Raw genomic sequence first — 18,608 nt, forward strand, 5'->3', positions numbered from 1 at the left:
CATCGCTGTCTTCAGTAACAGTTGGGAGGATCACTTGCAGCATTTGCAGGCTGTTCTCCAGGCCCTGGAACGGGCTGGCTTAACGATCAAGGCCAGCAAATGTCAGATTGGGCAGGGGTCGGTGGTGTACTTAGGTCACTTGGTGGGCAGGGGAGCGGTGCAACCCCTTCAGGCAAAGATTGAGGCAATCATGGCCTGGAAACCCCCCAAGACCCAGACTGAGGTCCGAGCCTTCCTGGGCCTCACAGGTTACTACAGACGGTTCGTGAAAGGGTATGGCACTATCGTGGCACCCCTTACAGAACTCACGTCCAAGAAGCAACCCAGGAGAGTCATTTGGACGGAGGCTTGCCAGCGAGCCTTCGACACTCTGAAACAAGCATTGTGTAAAGCTCCAGTCCTGAAGGCTCCAGATTTCACGAGAGAGTTCATTGTCCAGACAGATGCATCCGACATTGGCATTGGGGCGGTGTTATCGCAACTCAATGAAGAGGGTCTGGATCAACCCGTGGTCTTTCTGTCACGAAGACTGCTTCCCCGGGAACAGAAATGGAGTACCATTGAGCGGGAAGCCTTTGCGGTGGTCTGGGCACTGAAGAAGCTGCGACCATACTTGTTTGGCTCGCACTTCCTGGTTCAGACAGACCACCGACCCCTTCGTTGGCTCATGCAAATGAAGGGGGAAAACCCCAAACTGTTGAGGTGGTCTATCTCCCTACAGGGAATGGACTTTCGGGTGGAACACCGACCCGGAGTTGACCACGCCAATGCAGACGGTCTCTCCAGGTATTTCCGCCTTAGTGTTGAGAACTCCCAAGGGGTTGGGTAGCTCTCCCCACTTTCAGCTGGGGGGGGACGCGTGTTGGACCCGTCTGCTTCTGAGAGTCCCCTCACCACTATGATTTATTTTGTTCCCCTGTACCTCCAAAAATTTGTCGCTTTTTATTTTTGTCTACCAGGACTTTTTGTGTGATTGTCTCATGGGGCTAGATGTTCCTTGACACTCAGTTACTCACGAGGTTTCTGGCACCTATGTACAAGGCACCTGGCGAAACCTGTGAGCCTGGAAACTGAGGTTGACAACCTGTGTGTGTGTTCAAACTTAAAATGGTGGACACATATTTCTCTCATGTGAGTGACTCCCATTGGAGCCTACATGAACTTTGGCCTTTTGAGGTTTTGGCGCCCTTTTGCTTGGCGCGCATTCCTGACAGGAATTCCTTTAGTTTCTTCAGGAACACAAAATGGCTGCTCCAGAACCCCAGGATGGTGGCTCTGAAGGACCAGAAAGTACCTCAAAAGTGCCATGTCATGGGCCTACCCAGAGAAGGTTCTAGAACCTTCTGGCTCGTGCTAGCACCCCAGGGCACTGGCTATATAAGGACCAGACCCTGGCGGCCATTAGAGAGATGAAGATCATTCCTGATTCCTGATTTGACCTTGACAAGGAAGGAGTTCTAGACTGACACCAGATTGACACCTGCCCTGTTGACCCCTAAGGCAGCTGGTGACAAAGGCAATAGTGCAGCTAAGGTTGCTGGCGTTGGATGTGACTGGCGTTCCAGTCAACAGCGTGGGCGGTGACCTAGCGCCTGTAGCGCCTGCCCAGCGACCGCCTTGAATTCCCCAAAAGACTGTGGCCAAGTTCGAGTGCCTCTCCGCCCCCCCCGGTGGCTGAAGCGGCTGTGGAAGCGAGTCGCTAGGCGAGAGTGACGTCGCCGCGATCGTGAACCCCCCTGAAGTGCCCCCTTCGTGAATAGCGCCTACCGCGAGGAGCTCGGACGTCTCCGGGCCCCATCTGCGAAGAGCGCCTCCTGCGTGGACCGAAGGTGAGGTGGTGCGCCGGGGCGGGGAAGGCCAGCCTGCATTGGGCGGGACTAGCGAGTCAGCCCCTCCTTGTTGACCCGGGAGCTGAAGCTGTGGGCGGGAACCACCCCGAAGAAGGAAGTCGGAGGGAGGTCTGTGGAGCCCCTGCGAGCCCCGTTGCTGGCTAGAGAAGTACTGTGCTTGACTGCATCGTCCGCTACAGCTGATGTGAGGTGGGCCGTGTGTTCCGCTAAAAGACTGCGGTGTGTGAGAGCTAAACAGCGGCATTACTTTGACTGAACTGTGGAGTTTTTGCGACCTCCCCGGCAGCCCGTTCGTCGTCTTAAGACTCTGAACTGGTGCCGCCAGGGTTCTGAGGGTGAACCAGCCCTGTAGGCGAATATTGACCCCCAGCGCCAAGTATAGGTCCTCTCCCGGTGGCAGCCGAGTGTGAATGAGCTGCTAAATGTATTTCCTTGCTTTCTAGATACACGCGTGTGCATCGAGCGGTTACAAAAGAGTCCCAAAAGTAGTTCTGTATCCCGAGAAGCCTGAAAGCCTGTCGGGCTGTCCAACTAACTGTAAGAGTAAACTCTCCTTTCTCCACACTGGAAAAGTGACTGTATTTAAAAGTGATTAATTGGTGGCAGCGATACCAGTCATTGGTGATAACTAAAGTGATATTTAGTCCAGTCATTATTGTGCTAGACATTGCGGATATTTATTGTGATATTTATTCTGGTCATTGATATTATTTATTCTATTTATTCCAGTCAATGCTAAATTAATATTTATTCTACTGTATTCATATCTGTTATTTATCCAGTGTATTTATTCCTTAGAGTCCAACTATTTATTTATTTATGAGAAACCAGTATTCCATTGAACGAATGCTTACCAGAAATGTAACTGTGAAACCCTAAGTGAATTTGCTACAAACCCAGAGAACTTTTATATAAATGAATCGTATTTTTCCATAACAGTGGTGTGGTGTCCTTCTTTTTGTGTGGTGTACAGAGGGTTATTATCGGGTCCAAGCTGGCTTAACACTATAGCCTTCACCTGCCTAGCCACTCGAGTCAAGCTACCTTCCCCCTTTATGCTGGGCTTGCCCGCGCAGGTCCAACACCCTCAGAAAATGCACTAGTCTCACAGACCCAACACCAGAGAATGCAATTGCCCACTACAGGCTCAAAGGGACAACCATCCTCCGCATCCTGACCACCATTGCCTACAGTACCAACACAGCGGACAACCAACATGCCACCTCAGACAAAGCTGCTGACCGTGCTGCACGTGTTGGCCACTGGTACCCTCCAACCAACAACAGCCAGAGTCGGAGGAGTATCACAGACAGCCTAATACAAGTTCCACACAACAGTCGTGGATGACATCAGGATGGTGCCCTACTATCTATTCTTACCCTGCACTACACAGGAACAGCTGGTGACCAAGCAAGGCATCTATGCCACAGCAGGCTTCCCGCACGTGCGGGGAGGCAATTACCTACACACATGTCCTACTTGTGCCCCCTGGCAACACTGCAGACAATAACCTCAACTGAAAGCACACGTATTCCATCAATGTGCAGACAATGGTTGACCACCCGGGAAGCTCCACCTACGTCAACGCCAACCACCCAGGCAGTGTGCATGATTCCTACATCTTCCGACAGTCCATCATCAACCAGCACTACCAGGATGGCACCTACGGAAAAGCACTGCTCGTTAGCAAGTACCAAATGAACACACCTCAACTCCACAATCATGCAACGCACACCATTGGGAATGCACAAGTTACAAACTCACATACAACATACCAAACAACATACCCACCCACCAGACACAACAGCACAACTTACTGTGGGAACCTGGGCCAGCCATGTACATAAGCCATCAACGGCATGGCACCTCAGCCACACAATAGGAGAATGTGGGGAGAGATGGGAACCAGGCATGTGTGAAGGAGGCAACTGTCCCATGAATGAGAATGTATACAATGCCAAGTGCGGCGTGGATATGATGGCCAGACTGCAGTATGCAGACCATAAACATATCCATGTCAACACAAACTGCTTGTTTTTGGAGTTTAGTGGACAGTGGACGCAACCATGTCACCCCAGCCATTGGGGAAGCTCGCTGAAATGTAACTTGTTATGTCCCCCCATAAGAGTGAGCTGAGTGGGCTGGCCCTACGTATGCCAAGCCAGCTTAGGGGTGTGAATAAAAGGCACGTAACTCTGGGCATGGTCCTCTTCCAGAATGCCCAAAGTCTCCGCCAGGGCAGTGCCTCTCACTCCGACCTGATGCCGTGAACGGTGTTGCCTGCGATCGTGTGCGCCTGCGGCACCCCGGGCCGCTGGTCCCCAAACCAGTCTTGCCCATCCCTGCACACAGGCCTCAATGTTCACCTGACACCAACATGTGTCAAAGAGGGCCCACCACATGCCGGTGCAAGCCCCCTTTTCTGAATCGGTGCAAGCTCCAAGCCAGAGGCCCGCGACCGTGGTAACCTGCTATGACCATCACGTAGTACTCTACCGGCTGACACAGCGGACTAGTAGGTCACACATTTGGAACGGAGTCTTGATTACACTATGGCAGAGAACATTATTTAAGGCAAATTTTATGTCCCTATACTCCCTTCGATGTGGTCCCACCAAGTCTGTCCATAGCAGTACAACCACACATGTCTGTGGGCCCACATGGACTACTGCCCTCTGCCTACGCTATGCTCGAGTAGGTCACACAATTGGAACGGAGTATTGATTTTTCAATGGCAGAGTACATATCATTGCACACAAGGAGAGGTGTAAGAGGAAGACGCGTTTCAGTCAGGAGGAAAAAAAGGATCTTTACGGAGGTGATCAAACACTACCGACAACTGCGCTGGTGTCACTCACTCTGTGCATCGTGAGCCAACTACACATGGCTGTTGGCCACTGCTGACCGCTGCCTCCGGCCTACACTGCGGTCGAGTAGGTCACACATTTGGGACTGAGTCTTGAATTAGCAATGGTAGAGTTCATATCATTGCACCGGCATCATCACAGTCTGCATCCCCTCTCAGCCCCAGTGCCACTAAGTATGTTCCCCTATATTCATGGACACTCTCTGGTTGAACTTTGGTGGTATCTGAGTCTATGGACTAGGGGGTAGTCTTCATCCTCATGTAGCTGATACCGAATTGGTGGTGGAAACGAGGCTGTAGCATTCCACTCCTCCATTTGCAGCTTCCGGACGGCTACTGCCCTCTGCATCATGTCCTAGAAGACACCTTCCACTGTCCCCTGCAACCGTCCGCCACATTCCCTTTGGATATCGTTGAGGACCCGCTCAGTACGCGTGGCCCTACCTCAGTGGACCGCAAGTCACCGTTCTGTGGCGGTGTGCCTGTGCCGGCCACTGTGCATCCGGAGCCACTAACTCTGTGCAGCTCAAGTCAGGGACCCTGTCCAATTGAATATTGGATGGCCTCTGAGATGATGACCTTGGGGTCATCAACACCATGTTTCTGTGGCCCTGTGCTGTAAGCTGCCTCTGGCCTCAACTGCGTTTCACCAGGGCTCACACATCAAATCGAGTTCTGACTAGCCCGGACGTCGCATCACCGCAGGAGGCGCATGCCACCATCACCAATACCATCTTCAACCACCATATGCCTGTGTCTAAACAGTTGTACTGGCAGACTGACGGAGTTGCTCACACCTGTCGTGGATGCCATCATCTGTCTGATAACCTGCTCAGCACTTTAGGTGCCACTAACCCATGGATCGTTACTGATTGAGTTTTGTGCTGTGGAGAGGTTACGCAGCAATATCACATCAGGCAGTGTGGGAGACCTGAGACGATGATGAGGAAGATGATGCAGGTGTAATACACCCCACTGCAGCTGCATCAGGTATATCCCGAAGGGACACAATCCTAGACAATTCGTACACATGAGCACGCTCAGCCTTAGTGCCACAACCTCAGTGCACTGCAACTCACTGACACTTCTGGGTGTGTGAATGATAATTGCGTGCCCCTGGGCGTGGTTCTGTACTGGAAATGTGCATATGCATGCGTCTCTGTAGCAGTCTGGGTCTTCTTTGTGGGGTGTAGGTGATCCCTGAAGGGTATTAGACACCCACGTATGTGATCTAGTTCGTCTTCCATGGGTTCCGACCCCACCTGCCACCTCCTTTTGGCATTCTGACACCCGGCATTGGAATGGCATGTGTGACTCGGTGAAATGTTGTGAGCCAGCCGTGCTTGCAGGTGCTTCCTGCTGTGTAGTCTGTGCAGTGCTGGGTTCTCCTCTATGTAGCTAAGCTGTTCTGGTGGTGGGTTGTCTGGGATGTCCATGAGCTGTTGTAGGATGTCGGTGTCGAAGGTGTGGTGGTCCTCTCCAGCATCACTGATGAGTTTTCTGCTCTGCTGGAGGTGTTGTTAGTCCCTCTGTAATGTGAAGGGAAGATGCATGTTGACATTGTGTTGACTTGTATGTTGGCGCATTGTTCTTGTTTACATGCAGACTGGATGACAATTGCGACTGTTTAGGAGGTGCTGAATATTTGATGCTGGACAGTGGACATTTGGACTACATGACTGTTGGACTTGGCCCTTTTGGCAGGTTCTTCCCGAAACATTTTGCATTTGCCTAGCTTGTTTCTGTAACCTTGTGTTGGTGATTTTAGGCGTCTGCGCACTTTTTCACTCCGGTCCAGTGTAAAGTGAAAGCGCTCTCTGTGTATGTGTGGCGAGAGTGGACTGCTCCCCCCATAGGAATGCATGGGGAATATGTGTGACCATGGTAGTTCCTGATGTGTGGGGAGTGCAGGGTCGAGTTTGGTATGTGCAAACTCGTGAGATGAATTGCTGTGCGATGATGTGCGCGGATTTATTGTGTCTAGTGTGGAAGTGCCACTTCTAGAAGTTGGCATGTCTGTGCAGTAAATGTGAATTGACTGTCTGGCTTGTGATTGGCTGGATCTGGCTGGTGTGCCTGGCTCCAGGAGTCAGGATGGGTCTGCCCCGTGGTGAATGGAGAGATCTGCATGTTTATTGGAGGGAGGAGTGCACCTGGGACCTGAATAGGGCTGGGCCTTCCCTCCACAATGCTGGCTCCACCCCCTGTGGTGCGTCTGATGTTCCTAGCCTGGCCAGTGAAAGGGAGAGAGGGGCTGAGCAAAGCAAAGTGCTCAGGACTTCCCCTGAACCAGTTGTAGCTGGTTCTCCCATTGCCTGCACCCTGATAAACAAAGGGATTGGGTGTATAAAAAAGGGGCTGTGACCCCATGAAAGGTGTTCTTGTTTTTGCAACTTGAAACTACCAGGGGCATGCCGCTGCTGGGACCCAGGGGGAAGGCTTGCCTCCCTGGGCCCTGCCCAGCCCCTGGATGCCTTGGATATCTTGTTTGGGGTACCCTTTTGCTTCCCCTGATGCCTCCAGGACTGCTGGGTCCTTTGGCTCTTCAGAATTGCTCTTACCAAGGCCTGTTAGAGCCTAAGTGCCTTGGGAGCGCTGTATTTTAGGGCCTCAGGGAAGGAGGAATGCGTGGGCTTGGTGGCGTGGCGGCACTGCCTGACGAGGCAAGTGATTCCCCGGCGAGGGATTCCCCCGAGATGGCCTGGGTGTCAGTTACGGGTGCCCACCCCGCCTATTTGTATTTCTATAGCAGGTGCCCACCCTGCGTGATGGCAGTGTTATTGGTCTTATTTAAATCACAGTGGGTGCCCACCCCACTGTTTATTGTTAGCCCCGAGGGAGCCTACCCCTCCATTGCTGCCTCAAGGAAAATTGCCGCAGTCCACGGCCTGCCTGAATGTGGTCGGGCCGCCGGACGGAAGTCCTGAGTGAGAGGAGGTCGGGAGCCCACCCCGCCTTCTCGAGCCCCAGAGAGAAGAAAGAAGTCCTCCCGGAGCTCCCGTGATCTGTGGAGAGCCCCGGGGCCGCCAGCAAGAAGTAGCGTGAGTTAGCCCGGAGCCTTGCAGGCTCCATCTGCGAAGTCCCAGTCCCAAGATGGAGGACTGGGTGAAGACGGGCGTGGAGAGAGGGTGGGGCTCACCTGTGTCCTGCGGAGGGGGGCGCGAGGCACATTACCGGTGCCTGCCCCCCTGCCGCATCATAGAAGTGCCGCTGCCCAGAGGAGACACCCCGCCAGAGAGAAGCCCGGTGAGTTAGGAAGGGCTGGGGGGAGCCCCGTGCAGCCAAGTGGTGGTGCCTGTTGATGGCACAAGCTGGAGTGGCCCCGTATGGCAGTGGGCTGCTCCCCGTGTACCCGGCAGTATCTCGCCGAGCCCCGTGTGCCTTCCTGGGGTCAGGATGATTTCTAACGCCAGTGCTCGCCCTCGGGGCATACTTGTTTTAGAGCCGTGTGGCTCCCACGAGGCCCCCATTGATTTTTAGAGTCCCCACGAGGGACTTGGGCCACATTTTTTTTAGAGCCTCGGATGGCTCCAACAATTGGGCTTTTCTTGTCCCGAGTGGGCCATGGGCCGTGTCAGGCCCCCAGTTATTTTCAGAGCCCGGGGGCTCCAACGATGGCCACAGTTATTTAAAAGGCCCCGGTGGGGGTCCCGAGGGCCAGAGGAGTCAGTGTTCGTGCCCCTGAGGGCCCCAGTTACTTTTTAGAGCCAGAGGGCTCCACCTTTGGGGGCATTTGTTTGTTTAAGGAGCCAGTGGGCTCCAGGGGGCAAGTGTTGCCCATTATTTGATCTAGAGCCTAGAGGGCTCCCACGTGTGGCACATTATTTGTCCAGAGCCTAGATGGCTCCAACCTTTTGGGGCACACTTATCTTAAGAGCCTGGAGAGCTCTAATGTGCGCAGTATGTATGTCCAGAGCCTAGATGGCTCCAGCATTTGGTGCAGTCTTCGTTCCTTGGGCCAGTGAGGGCCCATGTTGCAGTTTGGATTTCACAGCTGCCCAGAAAGTAGTGGGCAGCTGCAACGTTTAGGTTTGTGCAGATGGTGAACCCCTGACTGGCGCTGTGTTGGCAGCGCGCCCTGACATTCTGGACACACCCTTTGCCCCCAGCTCCTGATTGGTATCGTACACTGCGATCTTGCATAATTTGTATTCGCATCACTGCCGCCTCGTACACAGCATAGCGCTGTAGTGCGGGTGCCTTTACAAAACATCTAGGACATTTGTAGCGTTTTTGGGGTGATTTGATACGGCGCTTTGAGTCGCGCTTTCGCAGCTGTTGCGCGATCTGTGCCGCTGGGTTGACTGTGCGGTGCCTGCTTTGGAGTGGAGCCATTGTTGATTGTCTGTGCCTGCCTCCAGTTTCGTTTTTGTTTCGCTGTCACCATTTTACTGATTGTTGTGGTGCCTCAGAGCCCGTCCCCCACAGCCCAGCCCGCCCCGCCTCCCAGCTGACCCTCCCTCGCCCCCGCCCACTCCACCATTCATATATGACAGATGCTCCCGCGCGCAGCGGTCGCGCCCCATGCGCGCCGAAGGTGCGCCAAAGGTAAGCCCGTCTACACTCGTCCGCGCCTGGACCGCGCCCAGCGCCAGACCCCCTGGTCCTCGCAAACCGCACTCCTCCAGCATAACATATAACGCCTCCACCCTCCTAGCCCTTAACCCCGGACAAACACCTCTATGCTGCGTAGCTGCCCCGGGACAGACTCATGGACCCTTCGCCTGCCACTCCTGCAAATTTACCAGCATCAAGACCCACACCACACCCTCTAACCCTAAACACAGCTCCGACTCTAACCACCTGAAGTGCATCCTGCTCAACACCCGCTCGGTCCACAGATACGCCACCGAACTCTGGGATTTACTCGACACTGCATCACCGGACGTCGCCTTCCTTACTGAAACATGGATGAACGCATCATCAACACCCGACATCGCTATAGCCATCCCGAACAATTACAAGATTCTCCGAAAAGACCGCACCGTCCAAACAGGAGGAGGCATCGCCATCGCCCATAAGAACACCATCAAAATCACGACCAGCTCCGACGATAACCTTACAACCGCCCGAACACCTCCACTTCCAGGTCCACACCGACCCTAGGACCACACTCAGAGGCACCCTCATCTACAGGCCTCCAGGAACCCGTAAACAATTCAGCGAAGACATCACTGACTTCATCAGTCCACATGCCCTCGCCTCCGAGAACTACATTCTATTAGGAGACCTCAACTTCCACCTGGATAAGAAAAACGACAGCAACACCACCACCCTTCTTGACAACCTGGCCAATCTCGGCCTCAAACAACTTGTTGACACCCCCACCCATGTAGCCGGACATACGCTTGACCCAATATTCACCTCCAGCAAACACATCTCCTTCGATCGCACCACAGCTCTCCACTGGACGGACCACAGCTGTGTTCACTTCAGCTACAAAACCACCTCAACCCAAAACCCCCCACAACCTATCCCCCGAAGAAAATGGAACAAAATCACCACCGACCAACTCCTCACATCGCTCAACCAAAACCCACCCGCCCTCTCATCGGACCCAAACCAAGCTGCCATCAAATTCAAACAATGGATCACTCACAGCGCTGACGAATTAGCACCCTTGAAAAACCTTCACACCAAACAAGACAGCAAAAAGGCCCCCTGGTTCAACGATGACCTTAAGAAATCCAAAAATCAATGCCGCACTCTCGAGAAAACATGGAGAAAAAACCCAACCACCGACAACATGACCACCTTCAAGGCAGCCACCCGCAAACACCACCAATTGATCCGATCCACCAAGAAATCAGCTTTCAAGAATCGACTCGACAACAACGCCCATAACAGCAAGGAACTATTCAACAACGTCAAAGAATTCACCAACCCCACCGAAGCCTCAAACGACATCACTCCCTCCCAAGACCTCTGCGATTCGTTATCCTCCTTCTTCTACAACAAAATTGCCGACATACATAACAGCTTCAAAAACAGTTCCAACAAACAATCCTCTCCACCCCCCTCAGAACCTAAACCGCCCTCTAACAACCTCAGCGCCTGGAACCCAATCACCACTGAAGACACCATCCGCCTCATGAATTCCATCCACTCTGGCTCGCCAACCGACCCATGTCCCCACCACATCTTCAACAAAGCAGACTCCATCATCGCACCCCATCTTTGTGATATCATCAACTGCTCCTTCATCTCTGCCACCTTCCCAGAAAGTTGGAAACATGCCGAAGTCAGCGCCCTCCTGAAGAAACCCACTGCAGACCCCTCTGAACTTAAAAACTACCGCCCCATATCCCTCCTCCCATTCCCGGCCAAAGTCATTGAGAAAGCCGTCAATAGCCAACTCGCCGCCTTCCTCGAATCCAACAACTCTCTCGATCCCTCTCAGTCCGGCTTTCGAGCCAAACACAGCACCGAAACCGCCCTCATCGCAGCAACGGACGACATCAGAACACTACTGGACAACGGAGAAACAGTGGCCCTCATTCTACTCGACCTCTCCGCCGCCTTCGACACTGTTAGTCACAGCACACTCATTCAACGCCTCAGCAACATTGGCATAAAAGGAAAAGCATTGGACTGGATCATCTCGTTCCTAGCTGGGAGAACTCCGAGAGTCCGACTTCCCCCATTAAAATCAGAGGCCACCGAAGTCATCTGTGGTGTACCACAAGGATCATCACTCAGCCCCACCCTCTTCAACATTTACATGAGTCCACTCACTTCCATCGCACGTCAACACAACCTTAACATCATCTCCTACGCTGACGACACCCAACTGATCCTTTCCTTTACCAAAGACCCCAACACCGCCAAAACCAATCTTCACAAAGGCATGAAAGAAGTAGCCGTATGGATGAAAGACAGCCGCCTTAAACTTAACTCAGACAAAACGGAAGTGCTCATACTAGGATCATCCCCCTCTGCCTGGGACGACTCATGGTGGCCCTCGGATCTGGGCTCAGCACCCATACCCACGGATCACGCACGTAACCTTGGCTTCATCCTAGACTCTTCACTCTCGATGACCAATCAAGTCAACGCCGTCTCATCCTCCTGCTTCAACGTACTTCGTATGCTCAAAAAAATCTTCCATTGGATCCCCGCCGAGACAAGAAAGACTGTCACCCACGCACTGGTTACGAGTCGACTAGACTACGGAAACACCCTCTACGCCGGAATTACAGCCAAATTACAGAAAAAACTCCAGCGCATTCAAAACACATCAGCGAGACTCATTTTGGATATACCTCGCCAAGATCACATTACCGGCCACCTGAAAGACCTCCACTGGCTTCCCGTCAACAAGAGAATAACATTCCATCTCCTCACCCACGCACACAAGGCCCTCTACAAACTAGGGCCCGAATGCCTCAACACTCGACTATCCTTCTACACACCCACCCGCCAACTAAGATCATCGAATCAAGCCTCGCCGCAGTTCCATGTATCCAAAGATCTACCATGGGAGGTAGATCCTTCTCCTACTTGGTGGCCAAGACCTGGAACTCACTCCCCACTCACCTCCGCCTTACACAGAACCACATCTCCTTCAGAAAAGAACTTAAAACCTGGCTATTCGATAAATAATCAACCCCCTCCCCAAGCGCCTTGAGACCCTCTGGGTGAGTAGTGCGCTATATAAATTCTTGAACTTGAACACAGGGCATTTGAGCCCCTTCTTGGATGGCCAGGGGGACTGGGAGATGGATAGGGCGCAAGGCCCTAATGTGATGTATGTGCTAGAGTGATGCGGTGCTAGGAAATGTAATACATTTAGTATGTTTTGCGCACCCTGTGTTTTATACCTCTAAACTGTGGTTTATGATTATGAGGTTGTTTTACCTATGTAGGTTTATGTTAGTGCGATTGTACTTCACTCTGTGCTTTACGCCCCTAATGGGAGTTATACTTAGGAGGTAGGGTCTAATGTGTTTAGACTAGTGACAGATGGCATTAATGCCCACATGCATCAAAGTCCGGTTTTGCCATTCCTAATTTGCGATTTTTACCAAATCGCAAATAAGGAATCGCAAAACGGGATGCATGATTGAAAGTGCATAAAATTTGCGATTCGGTAAAAATCGCAATTTTTACCGAATCGCAAATATTATGCGTATTCCAATTTGCGATTTCGCAATTCCCAGTGATTCCTATGGGCCAAAAGGCCCATAGGAACCAATGGGAATTGCGAATTCGCAAATTGGAATTCGCAAAATGTTAATGCATTCCATGGGTGCAGGGGGGGTCCAAAGGACCCCCCCCCTGCACCCCTGAAATGTATTTTCAAATGGATGTTTCACACACACATGTCCTAAGGACATGTGTGTCTGTAACATGAGTGTGTTTAAAATGCTAATTTGAGCATTTTAAACCTTTTTCGCAAATTACCACGAGGTTCACCCTCGTGGTAATTTGCCCCCCCCTAATTGCGAATTCGCAATTTTAAAAACAATCATGCATTGCTTTTAAGGAATCGCAAAATTTGCGATTCCTTAGAAGCAATCGCATTTTTGGAAATCGCTAAAAATAGCGATTTTTCCCAAAATGATTGATGCATGCTAAAAAGGTATTTAGGAATCGCAAACGGCCGATTTTACCAAATCGCACCGTTTGCGATTCCTAAATACCTTGATGCATGTGGGCAAATGTGTTTATACTGGTGAGGTTGGCGCAGAATGTAATTCTGAGGTGACTGTGCATAATGTAGATTATGTTACAGGTTGAGGTGGAGTACAGTGATTACCAGTAGTTACTGGTTGTAGGTTTAGGATCTATGTTACTTGTACCAATTTCTGCTAAGTGTTGATCCGGACAGTGGCCCTGTCCTGTGTAAATAATCCCTGGTGAATATTACCCGTGCCAGTTGGCACAATGTATACTGTGTGATTACTATCTGATGGGTTTTGAGAATACAAAAGTTATTTTTATATAACCTTGTGTGGAGTACCTTTTGTAGTGTGCCTGGGATGTTGTTGCTGTCTGCGTGCGCAAATGCTTTACACATTGCCTCCGAGATAAGCCTGACTGCTCGTGCCAAGCTACCAAGGGGGTGAGCAGGGGTTATCTTGGCGTGTGACTCCCTTGCCCCGACTAGAGTGGTGGTTTTTGCCTGGCTTTGGCGCAAGCCTTAGCCAACCAGAAATCCCAGTTCTAACAATGACGGATGTGAGGTTGTACACGTACATTTCCATCTCATAGTTTCCTGCTATGTTAGATGTGATTGGCCTGTTTCAACGCATGAGCGGACCCAGTTGTGTCCTCTGTTCTGCAGTGTCGGTGTTGCACTTTGTACCACATTGTCGTGGGATGTGCAGTGATTGCTGTGTGTGTGTGTGTGTGCTGCAGTGTGCCATGGGGATCAGGGACATGATCCTGGGTCATTGTAGGAGTGCAGTGTGCTACACATCGTTGTGCATGTGTGCATTGTGCCCATCTCCCTCCGTCCCCTCAGTCCCTTGTCCTTACTTGCCCTGTTGATGTTGCGTCAGGTCCTCTCGAGCTGTGTCCGGACTCCCAACTCCTGTTGCCGTTGCTGCCTTCCTGTTGGCAGTGGGTTTGTCCTTGGTTTGGTTTTCACACCATGCCTCCTCCATTGACCTCCTCGACACTCCAACTGAATTCACGGTAGTCCAATAGTGGGTCAGTTGATGGTAGTGTTCGGTCACCTCCTTGATGCGGATCTGGTTTGCCTGCGGACTGCACTCAGTCTTCCTCTTCTCCTTGGCCTTCCACGACCCGTTGTTCCTTGCTGGTGGTCAGTGGGGCTTGTGGGGTTCGCGTTGGCCTCTGCACACGGTCCAGGTGCATCCATGTTGCTGCGCATTTTGGATTGTTTTTGGTGTGTTCTTTTTCTTGTTTTTATAGTGCATTTTCCCGCCAGACGTGTGGGATTTGCAGGCCTGCCGCTGGTTTTCGCTGCTTTATGTATCTCAATTGGCTTTATCGCAAGTTTTTTTGCATTCTTGTTTCGCATTTTAGCTTTGGTTTTAACGCGGTCATTTGATGCGTTATGGTGAGACTATTGCATGGTACCGTCGTGTTGTGAATACTTAGTTAACATGGCGTCATTTTCCCGCGATAGACTGAGATGTTGTAAGTTGCGTAGGCTAATTTTGCAATAGTTATCACACCTTCTTGAGACTATCCCCCTTAGACTTGTAGTGCAGATTTTACACTGGGTATGTAAGGCTGCAAGTCCTAGAATAATAAGAGAAAAAAAACTTGGGACTGGCTTAAATAGTCACTAATGGACCAGGAAACTTGGGGGCCATGACTATTATCAGTCCTATTAAGCAGGCAACAAAGCCCCCGGACAATGAGCAGTTCTTGTTGGTCTACATAGTTTGTGTAGTTCTCACTGCCACAAAATAATCCAGACACGAGCTCCCTATAAAGCCCAATCCCATAAAATACCGACACACGTTTGATTAAGAATCATTCTTAATTCCAAAATATTTAGTATTCCAGCATGGTTGGCACACTGTAACTTTACGAGAACAACACAAAGGAAACACGAGTGGTTTACCACGAAAAATATAGATATATAATCAGGGCTTTAAATGTGATAAAAAAAACTGGGGAGGGGGTTCTCTCAAAGGGCGTGGCTTTAAAACAATAAAGCTAAAAATCTGCGCCTAGCATAGTGTGCTGCTCGAATGGTATTTTGCTGCTTCTGTCAATGCATCCAGATATAGAATACAAGTAACATGACACCTACAACAAGCCGGGAATATTGCCTTTGCCAATGGTTGTTAGTTGCCTAATATAATTAAGCAACATCTGTGTATAGAACATTGAAAATGCTTCAGGTTTGAAGTGATGAGACTGTGGGAGAATTATAACGAGTCTCTGAAGCTATACACAGGCAGTGAAGGATGGCACTGCTGCAGAGCTAAGTTTGTATTTCACCCTGAGGGTGAGGGAAAAAATAGAGAGCCCGATAGGGATTCGTTTCAGCACCTACTTTTTAGATCTTCCAGTGCTGACCACTGGCAGGACACGGCCCACTTAAAGTCCTGTGTATATTGTCACAACACGGTTATCCCCTCCTCATTCATCTACAAAGGTCTGGGACTAGAAGAGGAAAAGGCTGAAAGGTATATCTTATTATTAGGAAAATAAGAACCATTCCTTCACCTCAGTAATCCCAACTTTAAAAAGTATGATTGGTCTACCTACCACTTGCTTCATATATTAACACCTGCTATTGTAGATTTAGGACATTTTTTTTCCCCAGTCATTGTTCAATTTCAGGTATGTTCATTCATAAGGGTAAATTGAAGTGAATCTGGACTACAGCTCCCACAATGCATTACCTTGTTAACCACAAAGCCGTTGTCTGAAAAGGTAGTTCCTGGTGATATAAAGCATGGGTTGTACCTAAAGAAATGTGCGAATTCTTATGAACTAAAATCTTCCACTGCTCAAGGAAAACACGCATTATATTTAATTCCAAATCCAACTTGTCCCGTTTCCTATTTTTAGTAACTGTTTCAGTAGTGCCGTTTTCATCTGCGTTCGACGTGTAGCAAAAAAGCAAACCCACAACTGCCTAAATGCAAAGAATAAACAACCATGTTTACCAAGTGGACCTTTTGGGGTTATTTTGTCACTTACCCACGGTGTGCCCCTCTTCATAACTGCGCAACTGACGTTAATTGAGAGTTTTAGCCTTCGAAAAGAGCCAATTCGCAAAGAGAAACATCTATCACTCAATATCCGAAGAAAAATCAACTTCCCGTTACCTTTTTCTGCAGGTCTGCCATTGTTTTAAAGTCGGGACACCTGGAGTTTTTTCCTGTCATCAGCTTCAACCGTGCAGAGTTATTGCGCCGAATTCTTGATTAGAAACAGGAGTGACCTCACGACTTCCTCTGCACCAAACCCCCGAGAGATATCTATTTTGGTAAAAATGATTATTCTTACGAGTTTTCGACGTTCAAGGCACTCGCTTGCCTGAGGTAAGATTTTTTTTTCTGGGCGGGGCTAGTAAATGAAATGCTGCCTTCCTCCTTAGGAGGCCATGTGACTATTTAGGCCGGTGCCTTTGCATTTCAAGTTACCTGTTCGCTCCTACCGCTTTGACTTCACCCCTGGCCTTTTGACTCGCACCTTATGCATTCTAGTAACTTTATCCCCATACATACCATCATTACATAATTGTTAAATGTTGCCAGTGCCACCCAGTTGTGGTACTGATACATGGTCTAATGCAATTGCTTTGTTCCATTACTTACTCAATTCTGTTAACATATGTAGTCCACTGTTTATTTTTTTAAATCTTTTCTATTGAACTTTTATTATAAATCTACGAAGTTTACAGTTTTAAAGAACTTGAACGTTAGCTCCTTCATTAAGCTGCCATTGCCCGCGAGGTCATGGGTAAGACCGTAAGCCGGTCTTGTCTTGTTAGGTAACAGCCCGTTGCATTCTGGGGCCATAGGCTCAATTTCCGCAAGTGTGCCTAACCTCTAAGAAGCCACAGCTGCAACACTGAGGGCATCGTAGATGTGAACAGAGATATAAAGAGTTCCATGTGGGAGTAGTTCAGCCTGTCGAGGTTTTTTTTGCATTGCATTCTGGGATTTGGAGTCCTGGGTTTAAACGGTATAACCAGGACTAAAAGTCCCAGAACGGGGGGGGGGGGGGGGAATTCTGGACTGGATGAACAACTCATTCATTGATCTTCGAAATTTGCACTGGCAGCCGGCCAGTATGATGCTTGCAAGGCCAGTATTTTCCCCTCAAATAAGTTGCAGCCGTACACGAGGACACTCACAGTGAGTCGGAGTTTACCAACCAAAAGCACAACTATATGTCCCACAATACTTACAGTCACAGGCTCCAAAATACCAGGGCTGCATTAATAACTAATGTAGATACATTCTCAAACTTGTCTTTGAGTACACAGACAAAACGAGACACTGGAAACCAAAAACCAGCCCTGGCAAAATGCTCAAAAGAGTTGCGCGCTGGAGAATTCACCAACCAGCATAGTTCTCCCGTTTCCAGGGTTCATTGATAAGTAGCTGTTCCAGTCCTGTTTTTTTCGTTGCATTCTGGGACTAGTAGTCATGGATTTATAGTAGTCAAGTCAAGGAAAGCTTTATTCGGCTCCTTTATAAGACAGACATAAAAGCGCATAAAATTTACATTTTATAATATTGACACAAATATAACAATAAAACACAGTTCATTTTGTATAAGATGCTCTAATTACAACTCAGTGATTATACATTTCCTGATTTGGAGCACCTTCTTTAAAAACTTAGCCAATCTCCATGCTATATGCTCGTTTTCCAGTAGCTGGAGTAAAAACATGGCTAGGCGGCACTGCCTAAGCCCCTGTTCTTTTAAAAAAGGAATAATCCAAACTTTCCTTGGCTCAGTTTAAATTGTACAGAACAGTACTAGGTGTATAGTGGATTGCTCTGAAGTGTTATCACAGGGGCACAGTGACAAATCATGCGACCAATCCTTAATTTTCGGGAATGTCACTATCCTATGTACATTTCCCAGCCTGAGCCTAGTTAAAAGGAGTATGTTGAACGTTCCTGGAACATATGATAGATAGGGCTCCATCCCCAATGTTGAGCGTAACAGCAGGTGTTGTTTTACACTATTATTTGAAAATTCCCCTGCCACTCGGACAGATTCCAATAGCTGAAGACTCTCTTGTTTTAAAATCTTTCTGGGGATTACCATCATTGATGTAGGACTTGAAAATATTCTGGATGGCCCAGATAGTTCATGAAGTCATGTACAAACTTGATCAATGGAATCCTTAAAGCCCCCTCTAGCCTCAAACTGTCTTGCATGATCTCCCTTTTCAACTTGGTCTGCTCTTTACACCAAACTCTGTGCCACAGGAGTATTGG

The 18,608-nt window shown here is 49.6% G+C and overlaps 1 protein-coding gene across 2 annotated transcripts in view; it reads right to left on the reverse strand.

Moving 5' to 3' along the window:
* Positions 1 to 16,677, reverse strand: part of CCNP (cyclin P) — a 255,077-nt gene extending 238,400 nt beyond the window's left edge. The window contains exon 1 of one of the 2 annotated variants that reach the window (XM_086936710.1): positions 16,476 to 16,677. In XM_086936710.1, the coding sequence (XP_086792836.1) occupies positions 16,476 to 16,535 (60 nt within the window). In that variant the 5' untranslated portion in view covers positions 16,536 to 16,677. The other variant, XM_086936711.1, reaches the window with a different exon arrangement.
* Positions 16,678 to 18,608: the final 1,931 nt, after the last annotated feature.

The sequence above is a fragment of the Lissotriton vulgaris genome, chromosome 9 (assembly GCF_964263255.1).
Source record: "Lissotriton vulgaris chromosome 9, aLisVul1.2, whole genome shotgun sequence".
NCBI lineage: Eukaryota > Metazoa > Chordata > Amphibia > Caudata > Salamandridae > Lissotriton > Lissotriton vulgaris.